This window comes from Cherax quadricarinatus, chromosome 63 (genome assembly GCF_038502225.1).
Source record: "Cherax quadricarinatus isolate ZL_2023a chromosome 63, ASM3850222v1, whole genome shotgun sequence".
Taxonomy (NCBI): domain Eukaryota; kingdom Metazoa; phylum Arthropoda; class Malacostraca; order Decapoda; family Parastacidae; genus Cherax; species Cherax quadricarinatus.
Window position 1 is genome coordinate 18,668,408 of NC_091354.1, and position 15,507 is coordinate 18,683,914.

Consider the following 15,507-nt stretch of genomic DNA (forward strand, 5'->3'; position numbering starts at 1 on the left):
TTTTCATCTATAAAGGTTTGCACCTCAAGCCACTTTGCATGCATTTCTTTAATCTCTTTTTTCAATTCCATACTAATTCTCACCCTTTTTACCACAGGGATGGCACTAGAAGCTTTCTTGGGGTCCATGGTGACTTATTTTGTACGTAGTTACAAGCACTAAAAACACTGGGATAATTGTGAAATGTACCGAATGCATGCATAGGTGCGACTGCACTGGCTGGCTTGTGAACACATGGGACGCGTCTCGAGTGAATCGCGTGAGGCGAGTTTTTTAACATGAGGCAAGGCAAAATTTTTGCATTAAAATGTATCGTATGCCGGATTTAACGTATGCCGATGCCATCGTATGTCGGGGGTCCACTGTATATATATATGTATATATATTTTGTGTGTATGTGTATGTACTTGTGTGTACATGTGTGTGTACTTGTACATGCAATAAAATCACAAGAAACACATGATGCCATAATGTATGCAATTTGACTAAACTGTAGAGAGAAGTTCCAAACGTGATATATCAGTCGTCCTCATCCTCACCTTAACCCTTAAACTGTCCAAATGTAGATCTACATTTACGTGCGTAGCGCTCCGAACGTAGATCTACATTTTTTAACATCCTTTCAAATGGAGAAAATAAAGGTCGGAGCGCTACGCATGTGAACATACATCTAAGTTTGGACAGTTTAAGGGTTAAGGAATACACTGAGGGAAATTGTCATTGTGTGGCTTATATATAGGAGGGTTGTATCTCACATATGGACTTGATTTGGATATGTAACAGATAAAGAGTGACTTGATCTGTCCACATAGAATAATTTTTTTTTTTTTTTTTAAATTTCTTTGTGTAGGCATTTAGCTTATAAAACCCTGGACTTGTGTTTAGATTAGTCTGCACTAATTTTTATACAACTTGGCTTCTAATGTATTTTTTTCCTATTGATATTGTATATATGTAACAATTTCATAGCCATTAATCAATTAATAGGATAATGTAAAAAAAATCATACATGAATAAACAAAACACTGAAATCTTGTCCTGAGCTAATACTGTATTTGTGTTATTTTGTCTCTGATCTATGATTTTTTCCTACTTTACATAATATTTATCATCTTTTGTACATGGGATCTCAATGAGACAACCATCAACATATTTTGGGGAATTCTTAATAAAAGGAACTTCAGGAAAGTTCATAATATTTGATAGTGAAAACATCTGTTTGGTTGTGTAGTTTCTTTTCTTCTGTGCCCACATCACTGAAATCATTTAAATCTGCATTATGAATTTAAAGTTTCTGTTTAATGATGGGTTTTATACTAAAAAGTTTGGCATGAAAATATGTCATTCCCTTTCTCCAGCCATTAAACCAAATTAAAAGTGTTAACACTTGTCAGCATTAGGAAAAAAAAAAGTCCATCAGAAATGATAGAGAATCTTTTTCTAAACATAATGACAACAAAAATGTGAAATTTGATGGATAACTTATAGAATTATGCAGGTTCTAAGATAGCAGTCTAGGCACAATTTATGCAGTGGCAATTTTGCTCACTTTGAGTTCTGTTTTAAGCCAATTCCATTGCTCAATTTGACCAAATTTTTAGCTGTTTCACTAGTATGTTTTCCATTTTACTAATTGAGCACAAGAAAGTGCCCATTCAACTATCAGAACTACCCAATAAAATGCACAGAAATCGTTAATTCAGCAAAGAATTACCAACTTCGGTAATTCAGCAAATATTACACAGAATTTAAATTTCAGTTTAATAAAAAGAGTCCAAAATAACCACTGTAGATCTTTCAGCCACTAAAGCAATATTTTCTTTGTTCATTAATCATGCCCTAAGGCCTCTCCTATATTAATCACTCTTGCTATCCATTTTGAATTCATCACAAAATATTGAAGATTTATCCTATTTCTCAGATTACAAAACATCCCAGTAATTTAATCAAACATAGTAAAACCCCATAAAACACACTAGGGGGTGTAGGCGGCCATACTCATCCTCAGGAAAATTGTCAAAAATAGCATATTTCTGCTACTTGGAGTCCTATTTCAAGTTACCATACCTCTGGTCCTCCAACCAACCAAAATCATCTCTGTTTCACTAGTATGGTAGACATCTCTGTTTCAGTTGTATGTCTTCCAGTCTATCAATTGATACCAAGAAAATTTCAATAAAACCATAAAAGCCATCCTAGAAAACACCTCAAACTTACTATTTTAAACCAAACACAAGGCTAGAGGTTTGCATTTTCCATTATGTACTGCATTGGGCGTGGACTCATTCTCTCATGTCTATGCCAAAATTTACTGCTCATAGCTTATCTGAGGGAGCTGAGCTCCCTGGCATCAATAACATAGATTTACATGTGATTTAGTGAAAGGGTTAATAATTTATTCATTGAATTGTTCAAAATCCAACTGCTAGGTGATTCTTTGATGCCAAATGGCACAGATATTTTGATTTCCCATGCACATGTCCAATGAAAAACAAATTGGAATAGGCTTTTTATTGATTCAAATAATCTAGCCCCAACCATAAAATTTTCTGTGGAGGTTGAACAAAATAATCCTGTAGTACTGTATCTCTAGATGTTTTTATTGTTAAAAGCCACAAATTCTGATTAAAATATATATTGAACTCCAATTAATGTTTGCTCATATGTACATTAATTATTTGTCACGCCATGACCGAGTTAAGTATTCATTGTTTTTTCATGTTCTTAAGAAATCTTCATATTTGTAGCCCACATGTTTTAATGACAAATATTTGAAAATTACAAAGAATACCTTTTACATACCAGAAGAAACCATACACAAGCAAAAATATGTTAGTAATATACGCACTACCATGTGTAAATGGTAGTTAGGTTCCTTCTCCAGTCAATTTTTTAATATCAGTGTTTTTAAAAATCAAAATTCAATCAAAACTTAGTGATTATGAAGTCCCCCAAGGAAATTTTACTGCTAAGATCGCATGTACAAAATGTGATTATGTAAGAGATTTTTATAAACCTGTTAATTGGTTAAAAACTAGGATAATTATTACATGCACATCAGTGGTTAAATGAAATTTGTACAGTACATTTAAGTTATATAAAAAGCTAGTGTTGATTGTAATCTAACATTAGTCCAGGATATTAAAAGTTGATTTGTTTTAAGCTATGATGACAGGGAAAGATATTCTTTACTTGGGTTTGTCAAATGACTAACTCAGGTTATTTGGTGAGTTGCAATCCTCCTGTACATGAGCCACTTCTTACTAATCTCCTTCACAGTGTTCCTTGGGAATGTGACTGATACATTACAAAAGCACTTGGATTTTGGATTTTTTCTCTTCCCTGTGGTCAAATTATATATATAGTATGCAATACAATAATATTTCAAAAACATTTGCATTTCCAAAACCAGGCATAATAAAATGTTATGCATTTATTTTTTCTGGAATGTGATAAATGCAAAAAGCTTTTCTTTGCCTCTGAATTTGTTAATGAGTCACATGCTCGGCAAGTTCACTGACAATGCAGCAAGAGCATTATGTCCCCACCCTAAAAGGCACAGTTACTTGGTATTACTTTACAATTGCTGATGACTGTTTGTGCTCACAGGGTCACCACTCTGGCCAGTACAATGTGTCCGAGTATGAATATTACGCATACAATGAGGTGAGTCAGATCACACCTACCTGGTACCCTCTTAGCCTGGAGAGCTTTTGGCCTGATTGCCCGCATGATTCTACTGCTGTGTATCGGGACCACTATCACAGCTAACAATTTGCTTGGCTTATACATTACAAATACAGTGCCTGTTGATCACATAGTGAAGCCTTTATCCTACTAATCACTCTTTAACACACATTATTGTGTACAGCCTGTAATACTTTTGAGCTGACTGAACTATGAAAGCTTAAAAAAATTATGACTTAGTATGTTTGTTTAATATCACAAAAATAGTTAAGGAACACTAATCAGATATAAAATTGTGTGATGGTAATTTTTAAGTATTGAAGAGAGTGCACCTTCAATAGTTGTCCAAAAGTTTATAGCTGTTCTATGAGTGTCATAAGAGAAGTGCTTATATGACCTTAAATATTTTTGTTGATCAGTCAAAGTGGACTTTTCAATAACATACTTATACATATTTTTTTTTTTAAAGAAATGAGCAAAGTTATTACTTAGTTGATGTGCAGGTCTGCATAGGCACACAGTTTGATTGCTACGTAGTTGCTCTTGCTGTAGGCTTCAGTGCATGCACTCTAGGTGCAAATTTCTGGACCTGATCTTGCAGGGTACATAATCCTTGTACCATTATTAATGTTATAATTGCTATAATGGCTCTGCACATTCCTCTACAATATTATCCAAATGGGCATAAATAATGCTGATGACAAAAAAGTACCATACTTGAGAGAATTAAGTATAATGCAAGTGAATTCCCAGCCCACCAGAATGACACTGTAAGTCTACTTGCCTCTGCAGTGTATTGACCCACAGTGCCTTTTCATTAAAACTCAAAATATATAAAAAAAAAAATTAATGTGTAGCTACTTCTCTAATAAATTTTCCTGTGCCATGATGTGGACAATCACTGTAGAAGTGCTCAGTGCAAGTATAATTTAGTTTTTATGAATGCTTGCTTTTTGCGTATGTCCTCCTCCAGCACATTTGTAAGTGATAATAAAAAAATAAGGCATTGGTGAACTTATTACTTCCTGTTTCTGCTACTGGAAATGACTTAGGCAAAACTTCAGTCATAGGTTTATTATACTGTACTTTTTATACTGTACTCTGTATGTTCACTGGTAGTGGACAAATGTAGGAGCTACAATAGTCCAGATTAAAAGACTGGCTTTCATCTGCCCCAAATTTCATTCTGCTGATGTTTTAATGATATACAGACTCTGCAAATGATGTTGCATCACTGCTAAATAACAACCAAATTTCAAGTAAAATTGGATGAAGGGTAAGAAAAAACAAATTCTGCATACTTTTTAATATTTGGTTATGTTTCATATACATTTGATTACCAATATCAGGCAGTTAGACAGAGCATCAGAGTTTTAGAGTATGCTAAGTATATTTCTTGAATCCAGATTTTTTTTATCTCCTTGGTCAAGCGTGGCACGGTGTGTGTTCTTGAAATGGAGTTTTGATTTCATTTCATTCCAACAGTTTTTGATGCAATTCAATAGTCACTGGGTACTATTTACATTGTTCTCTTGCAACCATTTCTTGACCTGTTTTGACATGTGGCACTGTCTTGCATAAAGTATGTAGTACCATGAATCTTATGTTTTTTTTTTTATGGCAGGAAGTATAAAAGATGGGCATCTGACTTGTCCTCAACGTGCAGACACACATTTAAAGGACTTGTCACTTTGCATAACTTTAATCCAGCCTTCAGTAGTCCAGTGTTCATATTGTGTTGCAAACACAATATGAACATTGTGTTTCTAATTTCTTTTTGGAGGCGATGCTTTATGGTTCTTTCTGATACATATTCCAGTAAATCAAGGTGGTTTTTCTTTAGTCCTGCTGCTGTTATTCAAGAATCTTTCAATACTTCCTTCTTTAAAAGGTTATCAGTAGCAAATAAAGTCACTCTTAACCTGTCCAGGTTTTGGTTTCTTTGGGGGATTGGTGGTGGGGCAGATCACGAGAGGCAGTGATGAGACGATTAATGGTGGATTTCTCACTACCAACATGAGCACATATCTCATTTGTGGGCACTTTTTCATGTGCCCATGCAGGAATGTGGGCCTTTTTTTCAACACTTGAGTTCAGTCTTAATGATCTTGAAGAATTTCTTTAGAAAATAATAGAGCTAAAAATCTCTGAGATTAGACCATACAAAATAGCACTCCAGCACACAAAAAATGACCATCCCCACTCAGTCACTGAAAGCTACTGTTGGTGATAGAAGTTGGTACAGAGAACACCCAGACACTAGAGGGGTTGCTGGAAGTCATGAGAAAACCTCTTAAGGAAACAATTATAGGAGTTAAGCACAAATAATGAAAAGCCACTTGTTATATAGGCATGTGACCCAACATTTGCAGAGTTTGTACTTTCAGCATCATGAAAAATAATTCAGCAAAATACCAGTTCAAGCATTATACCTAACATTAACTTAGCCAAAGGTTTTAAAAGCAAAAGTTGTTACTGTATAAACATAATGGAAATATGTACTTGTGAAGTTCACAAGCTAACTAGCTCTTGCCAGGACAAGTGACTAGTAACAAGGTTACAGGTGACAACTCTTCAAAGGAGGTACATTGATGCTGGTGAAGGGCTCTTGATTCAAGAAATTGAAGCTATACTCTTCCAGCATCAAACCTGATTACATCCCATTCCTCAGGCACTACATGACCCCTATGGGTTTAGTTCTTCCCCAGGAGTATAATAATAATAATAATAATAATATAATAGATTGGAAGATTCAACAGTACATTGGAACCCTGAGTTTCGAACTTATTTCATTCCAGAAGGCTGTTCAGATGCCGATACTGGACGAATTTGCTCCCATAAGAAATAATGTAAATTAGCTTAGCCGGCTTCAGACCCCCAAAAATACACATACGAAAGCACTTACAATAATAGACTTACATAAGTGTTCGAGTTGGGAGCGGTTCGAAACTCGGGGTACCACTGTACTTTTCTGAATTGTTACATTCAGGTGTTTTGAATATTTCAGTACAGTAGACTCCTGGTTTTTGTAATTAATCCATTCCAGAAGGTTGGCCTAAATCCAAAATGGCCAAAAACCGAAGTATTATTTCCCATAAGAAATAATGTAAATCCAAATAATCCGTTTCAGACACTCAAAAATATTAACACAAAAATACATTTTATAGAGAATGACTATAGTTTTACCTACAGAAAACAATGAGAAATAAATATAAATGACTAATTTTAATGATAAATGAACATTACATACCTTTTTTGAAGACTTTTGTTGGTGAGTAGTATTTATTTGTAGTCCCAGAGGGACTACATCCCGGTGTATACCTACCGGCTACATACACTGTGGCCTACAGCCATATTATTACCATCAACATACAATGTTCACTGAGTTTAATCGTTTCTAACAACTACCTTTAGATGCCATCCTAAACAAAGGGAGAAGTAATGAATATTTCATTCCGAGAATTGTAAACAGAAGCTTATGTATTAAGGGCGGTTAGTGGGCCAATGCAGATTCATACAGTTTTCTCTAACCATGGACCAGAGAAAACGTAATGTTTACCCTCCACTGCATATAAACATTGCATGTTTATATGTTATGTAACGTGTTTCTTACATAATTTTGAAGACAATATCATAGATGGAGTAATGAAAATGTCTATATTAACATAAAATAAAACATTTAATGTGCCCAAGAGTGATTATTATTATGTACTATTAGTATTACTATAGCGTTAAGACTAGGACACTCTTAGTGAACAAGTAACAAAGGCATGTTTATAAGCTATGTAACGTGTTTCTTACATAATTTTGAAGAAAATATCATAGATGGATTAATGAAAATGTCTATATTAACATAAAATAAGACATTTAATATGCCTAAGAGTGAGTCACGAACATATGAGCAGCTCAGGTGGACATGTCTGATACCGTCGATTTCTGAGCTGATGTTCAAAAGCTGGGAGGAAATTTCACTGAAAAAGTGCTCGAAATCCAAATTGTACATTTTCCGCACCAGCCGACAACCAGGGGTTCACTGTATTCTTAAACGTGTATGTTATATTAAATTAGGCTATCGCTGTTGGCAGCCTGCTGACCCACATATCCATTACAGCATGGTTGATCTCTCACTTGGTGGGGGTAGTGATTAGGTTTCCTCTTAAAGACTTTTTCAATTGTTCCAGCAGTATTCTTGTTTTCTGCTGGTAGTATGTGCTATATTGAATAGTCTAGACCCACAGATGTTGGCACAGTGTTCTTGTATCGTGCCAGTGGTGTCCCTACTTTTCACCAGTTTTATTTTGCATTCCTTCCCATATCTCTTACTCCAGCACATTGTTATGTTAGTGTGTATATATGTGACCACACCCGGCCCTTCAGTATCTTCCACATATTCATTATCATGTCTTTCTCCCTCCTCCACTCCAGGAAAAATATATTTAATACTTTGAAGTGGTCCAGTAGTTTAAATGCTTTATTGCAGGCAGTAAATGATATCTGTATCTATTATCTCTCCTGTTTTTAATGTGCTATAGAGGATAGAGCACAAATGATTTATAAAGATCCACCATTAGCAATACAGTACAGTATTTCATCTGTTTTGAAAGTTTCCCTTATCCATCCCTTCATTTTTCTAGTTTTTGCAATATTTGCCTTATTTGTGTTCTCTAAATGATAGGTGGTTACCTGACATTATTACATTCAGGTTTTTCATGTTTTATGAAGTGCTGTGTATGGATGACAGCTAAAATTGCCACATTCTGGGCATATTTCAAAAACTCTTGTTCTGACAGATGCCTTGTGTGATCAGTGGCCAAAATGTGACTTTGTGACATGTTTGCCCTACACTTTATAGCTTGATCACGCCTGATGGCTATTGAATGAAAGCAGCATGTTTGACCTGTGTTATGGTGGACGCAGCTGACTAAGTCACATGACTGCAAGCCTCTAAAGAGAAGGTTCTTGCAGAGAAATGTTGTTGCAAAATGAGTAAGATATTTTAAGGTTCATGTGACAAGCACTGTATATTTTCTTAACATCTGAATCTAAAAACGATGAAGTTTTGTTTTAAAATTAACATTAGTCAAAAGTTGTTCCTTCTCTTTTAATGTTAATGCAGGCACAAGTTTCTGATGCAAGAATTGAATTTTGGACCTAGTTTATGTTTCTTTTGGAGGAGGGAAGTATACATTAAGTGTGGTATGCAAATTGGAAAGATCTCTTACCAAAATTTTGGCATTTTCACTCAGGAAAATTTCATTTATTAATAAAAAAAATATTTCAAAGCACTAAAGACTTTATTGACACACACACACACATGCACGCACACATGCACGCACACGTGCACGCCCCCAAGTTTGAGTCTGTTTATTTTCATTCAGTTTGCTCTGAACTTTAAAACTAGCTGCAGTACAATAATATCTTGTATTTAAACCTTAAGTTTTTTAAGATATACAGTGGACCCCCGCCTTACGATCAGCTCCCAACTTGAACAATTATGTAAGTGCTTTTGTACGTGTATTTTTGGGGATCTGAAACGGACTAATCTAATTTACAATACGTATTCCTTATGGGAACAAATTCGTTCGGTAACGGCACCCGAACAGACTTCTGGAATGAATTAATATTGTAAGCCGGGGGTCCACTGTATAAATATATCAGCCAAGTATGCCACCGTCTGTTTCCACATTTTGGTGTGCTAGCTAAAGGGACACTCCAATAAAGAAAAAGACCTATTTTCTTACAACTCATAATACCAAGCCAACACTTTCTGTGTGAGAACCATCAAATTTCAGCATGAAGCAGTAGTGTTTTTACACAGACCTCCCATTCTTTACCTAGTATATTAAATATCCTGGAGTTGATAAAATTTACAATATTCACTGCTATTAGTTTTTTTTTTTTAAATTTGTTTAATTGCAAGTTTATGATGATAATGACAATGATAGTTATGCGTGATAAGTGGTGCAATATTTTTAAGCATTCCACAGTACCTGACACTTTTCCTAATTTAGCTGTGACTCAGTCACTGTGTATACTGGATGAATACCAGGATATTTCATGTTTCTTCAAGAATGAATTGGTTCAATTTAATATTTCACCACCTGTGGTTTTGGTAGAAAGAGGCTTACATATACATATAAGTATATCATCTTTAATAAAAGATTCATATATATATTGAACAAAAACAAGTAATGTTGCTAAACTTGTAAAGTTGGTGGATTCATCCATTTGCAAAGAGAAATCTATCTTATTAGTTCTGCTTTGTGAAGAGCCAACATACTCTTGATGCATCTAGAAACTCCATTGTTGTGATATTCAGTTATTTTTTGGGGCAAAAGTTTTCATCTATCATACATTCTGCCACATTGTTTGTGCAGTTTTATCACACTTTCTGTGATAGTAGGAGCTTCACCTGCTCTTGCCATACTATAACTAACATGGCTTGAAGCCAAAAGAATATTTTTGTTGTCATTTCTTAAATGTACAAACTGCACTTTTTTTCTTGTGGAGTTTGACACATTTTCTTTTGAAATACTCATCATTTATATATCATATCAGGAGATTCGCTTTCAAGGTGTCTTTGTACTTTGAGAGATTCAGTACTGTTATTTAACATTTGTTCACATCAACATGACATGCCCCTCTTTCACATTGAACGTGACATGCCCCTCGTTCACATTGAACATGACATGCCCCTTGTTTATATTCAACATGACATGCTTCTTGTTCACATTCAACATGACATACCCCTTGTTCACATTCAGCATGACATGCCCCTTGTTCACATTCAACGTGACATGCCCCTTGTTTATATTTGACACGACATGCTTCTTGTTCACATTGAACATGACATACCCTTTGTTCACATAGAACATGATATGCCCCTTGTTCACATTCAACATGACATGCCCCTTGCTCACATTCAACATGACATGCCCCTTGCTCACATTCAGTGTGACATGCCCCTTGTTCACATTCAACATGACATGCCCCTTGTTTATATTTGACATGACATGCTTCTTGTTCACATTCAGCATGACATATCCTTTGTTCACATTCAGCATGACATGCCCCTTGTTCACAGTCAACATGCATGACATGCCCCTTGTTCACATTAAACATGACATGCCCCTTGCTCACATTCAGTGTGACATGCCCCTTGTTCACATTCAACATGACATGCCCCTTGTTTATATTTGACATGACATGCTTCTTGTTCACATTCAGCATGACCTACCCTTTGTTCACATTCAGCATGACATGCCCCTTGTTCACAGTCAACATGCATGACATGCCCCTTGTTCACAGTCAACATGCATGACATGCCCCTTGTTCACATTCAGCATGACCTACCCTTTGTTCACATTCAGCATGACATGCCCCTTGTTCACAGTCAACATGCATGACATGCCCCTTGTTTGCATTCAACATGACATGCTCCTTGTTTATATTCAACATGACATGCCTCTTGTTCACATTCAACATGACATGCTCCTTGTTTATATTCAACATGACATGCCCCTTGTTCACATTCAACATGTCCCTTGTTAACATTCAACATGACATATGAAACACTGTAGGCCCACACAACACAGTGTAAATAATGAGTGTTTAATTAATATCTTAGAGGTTAAAGAATTCATAATTGTAATGTCTGTTCAGAATGCAGCTATACTAATCCTAGGACAATCGGGAGCCTTTAAATCTAGCAGAATGACTTCAGAAATAAGTTCATTTTGTCCAGAGCTCTGATACCTTGTATACCCCCAAGCAGCGTTTAACCTTGTAATGTATATCACAGAATTGAACCTAGCAATGTATACCACAAGTTGTGTTAAACATTCTGATGTAGAGTATAACTTTTTCACTATTCACTTGTCTTTACAAGTACTAACTTGTGGACTTAACAGGGATTTCTATATTGTTTATAGCAACCTTTGTTTTTATAGATTTTTAAATTTGATTACCTTAAAAATATTTAAGCATTTGTAAAGTGTATTACAGCAGTTTAAAGGGTATTTTTTGCAGATTTTTACCAGATCTTATTACTGTATAAAGGTTAATCTCCAAAGCAGATTAAAGACACTCTTGATATTTCTGTTTTACATATATGTTTATAGAGTACAGTATGTGGCTTATAGTTTAATGTATGATGATCATGCTTATCCTCAAATATAATAGCATTATACTGAATACAAGCTGAAATCTGTTAAAATATTTTTAATGTTTTGACTCATTTTCATTTACTTACAACTCCTTCAGTCGTAACAGTGACCTTGAATTTTGTTTATTTGTTAATACTCATGAAAGCTGAGTTTTGATTAAATATTTGTATATCTTCCAGTATACACATTACACAAACCTAAATAAATTTTATCATATGTTGAAATCCACAACTTTTGCTCCTGTATCTGAAATTAATACACAATTTTAAATTCAGTAAAAAGAGGCCCAGTAGCCCTTGATGAGCACCTTGAGACAGTTTTTACAGATTATTTTATTTTTTTGTATAAAATCATGTTGTACAGGCAGACTTGTTTGGATTATTATAGCATGAGTTAAGATCTTGTCTTCTTTGTCTGTGATATTTAGCATTCCATTATACAAGGTATATGGAAAGAAATTTTTTAATTACCAGTACTAAATATAAATCATCCAAAGCCTCTGCACATGCGTGGATTCTTCGGTCATAAGATGAAAGGGCTTTGGATACATGTGGGAGGTTTCAGATTACTTTTGTGACATATATAATTAGGACACTTAAAACTCTTCATCACCACCACCACTATAGCTTAAATATTCTTTCACCATAGTGTACATATACTGTGTGTACCCTTCACAAGCTACACTTTGATAAGAACCAAATCTCCTTTAATTGGTGTTTTATTAACAAATTCACCAGGAGATATAAATGAAACATTCATCTTTATAGTTTAAACTTGTTCCATACATTATATGCTTCTCATGCACAACAAGCCCACAAATTCTAAGGAAAATCTAGACTATGTTTCAGTGTAAAAGAAAAGATGAGAAAGTCCAAAGTAATGTCAGGGTACTAGGTGATAAAATGGCTAATATAAGGGCAAATCTTGTACAGGTCGGCCATCACTAATTCAGCATCATTGGGACCTGTAGTGTGCCAGATTAGTGAGTTTGCCGGATTACAAATTGGTTAGGTTAGAATACACTTAATTAACCTATCAATAGAGAGACTTTTTGCTACATCTTCCTCATTTTCATCACTGCTTTCTCCTCCACTGGCTTGCTACTGTGGATTTACAACCATCTGCATAATTTCTAGTCAGTATAATGATGAAATTTGAGTCAGTATAATGATGAAATTTGAGTCAGTATAATGATGAAATTTGAGTCAGTATAATGATGAAATATGAAATTATGCTAGCCGAAATTAGTGCCGGATTACTGGTGGAACTGGATAACTGATTGCCGGATTAGTGATTAGTCGTACTGATGGCCGACCTGTATATGAAGATGTAAGCAGCTACGGAAACAAATCGGAATCTAAAATTTGTGTTCAGAATTTTGTGTATAAATGTATATTCAAGAAAATAGTCTGAAGTCTCAAGGAAGGATATATAATTTTTGAAGAAGAACAACTTATTGGTTAACTATGGTCCCTAGCATTATGAAATAAAATATTGTTAGTGTCAGCAGTATGAACATTTCTTTTGTATTCTTTAAGTCTGTTGAAAAAGGAGTGGTCAGTTTCAATAACACATTAGATATAGTAAAAGAGGCATAAAATTAAGTAAATGAGAATTTTTTGTGAGAGTAGTAGCATAAACAAGATAACTTTGAAGTACAGTATATTAGTTTTATGACATGCAAGTTTAATAGCTGGAAACATAAACACATATGCAGTTTAATGTGATCCTTTATTGACAACGTTTCACCCACACAGTGGGCTTTTTCAAGTCACCAACAGATCTACCTGGGGTGGAAGGTACGTGAGTATTTATAGTCAGGTTCAGAATGTTGAGGTCAGGTGGAGAATGCTGCATCTGATGATCTACTGGGTGGGGTTATAGATTCTAAAATCTTGGGTAGCTTGGAAGGGGTATTGGATAAGTTGTGAGCAGACCTTCTGCAGTGTTCTATGTTCTTATGTGGGATAGCGATGAAGAAGTCTCTTGGCAAGTGGTTCAGCTATGTTATAGAAGCCATTGTTCTGGTTGAAATTGTTGGTTATAGCTTCTATAACATAGCTGAACCACTTGCCAAGAAACTTCTTCATCGCTATCCCACATAAGAACATAGAACACTGCAGAACGTCTGCTCACAACTTATCCAATACCCCTTCCAAGCTACCCAAGATTTTAGAATTTATAACCCCACCCAGTAGATCATCAGATGCAGCATTCTCCACCTGACCTCAACATTCTGAACCTGACTGTAAATACTCACGTACCTTCCACCCCAGGTAGATCTGTTTGTGACTTGAAAAAGCCCACTGTGTGGGCGAAACGTTGTCAATAAAGGATCACATTAACCCTTTGACTGTCGCAACCCCCAATCCTGAGGTGTCTCCTGGTGTCTCAAAATTTAAAAAAAAAAAAATATTTTTTCTTATGAAATGATAGAGAATCTTTTCCTGATTGTAATGACACCAAAAAAACGAAATTTGATGGAAAACTGACGGAATTATGCTCTCGCGAAGTTAGCGACCTCGGCTCTATTTATAAATCGACGATTTCGCCCACTTTGAGCCCTATTTTCGGCTAATTCCATTGTTCCAGTCGCCCAAACTCATAGCTATTTCTTTAGAACTCCATTTTTTTTCTATCGATTGAGTAGAAGAAACTGCCCATTTACCGATTTCAACTACCTAATAATGTGGTCAGAAATTTGCAATTTGGCCAATTTCACGAAAACTAAAAAATATGACAATTTCAAAATAAGGTCCAGAATGAACAATGCAGACATTCCTGGCTCTAAAATAACATTTTCTTTGTTCATCAGTCATGTCTCCAGGCCCCTCTGATATTACTCTTGCTTTCTATTTTGAATTTTTATTCAAACAAAAAATAGAAGACTTACTATTATGCAGACTACTGCAATACTGTAATAATTGTATAAATAACATCAACCCATTCATGACTGCATATTAGAATGGCTAGTTGGAGATTTATTGGACAATGGCATCATTTGTTTACTTTTGAACATTGGCAAAAATCAAACATTTCCCCTACTTTGAGCTCCATTTCTAGGTTCTTTTTATAGTAAAATCAGTCAACATCACCTCTATTTCTATAATATGTTTTCCATTCTATCAAATGAGACCAAGAAAACGAGAATACAACCATAAATACTATACGAAAATAGACCACAAAGTCGGCATTTTAATTAAAAAAACGGTCGGAGTTTTTTTTTCTCATTATGCACTGCTTGCTCCAGGATTTTTTTTATATGGTGCACACTGACCACACAGACCCATTCTCTCACATGTGAGCCTACCAGCTTTCTCCTGCTTGATTTGAAGCCACTAGAATTTATGAGTGTATATACGTCAAACACGGTACCTCGTAAGACGTATATATACGGCCGCGACAGTCAAAGAGTTAAACTGCATGTGTGTTTATGTTTCCATTGTGTCGGTATTTTATACCATTCATTTCCAAGTTTAATAGCTATTGGACCAAGAGTGATACTAGGATTGTGTAAATTAGAAAACTAAACTGTTTAATGTACAAATAGGTATAGGAGAAAGAGTGGGCAAAGAGAAAATGAACTGCCAAAAATTTAAATTATGTATGAGGTGGAGAGCACAAGGAATAAAAGAGACAGGAACACTTCTCTTAA

At 35.2% G+C, this 15,507-nt stretch overlaps 1 protein-coding gene across 6 annotated transcripts in view; it reads left to right on the plus strand.

Moving 5' to 3' along the window:
- LOC128698195 (proton channel OtopLc) overlaps positions 1-15,507 on the plus strand; it is a 1,090,877-nt gene that overhangs the window by 1,034,994 nt on the left and 40,376 nt on the right. For all 6 annotated transcript variants that reach the window (XM_070098675.1, XM_053790324.2, XM_053790314.2 and 3 more), the window contains one exon: positions 3,610-3,666. In XM_070098675.1, coding sequence (XP_069954776.1) covers positions 3,610-3,666 — 57 coding nt within the window. The remainder of the gene's footprint in view (positions 1-3,609; positions 3,667-15,507) is intronic.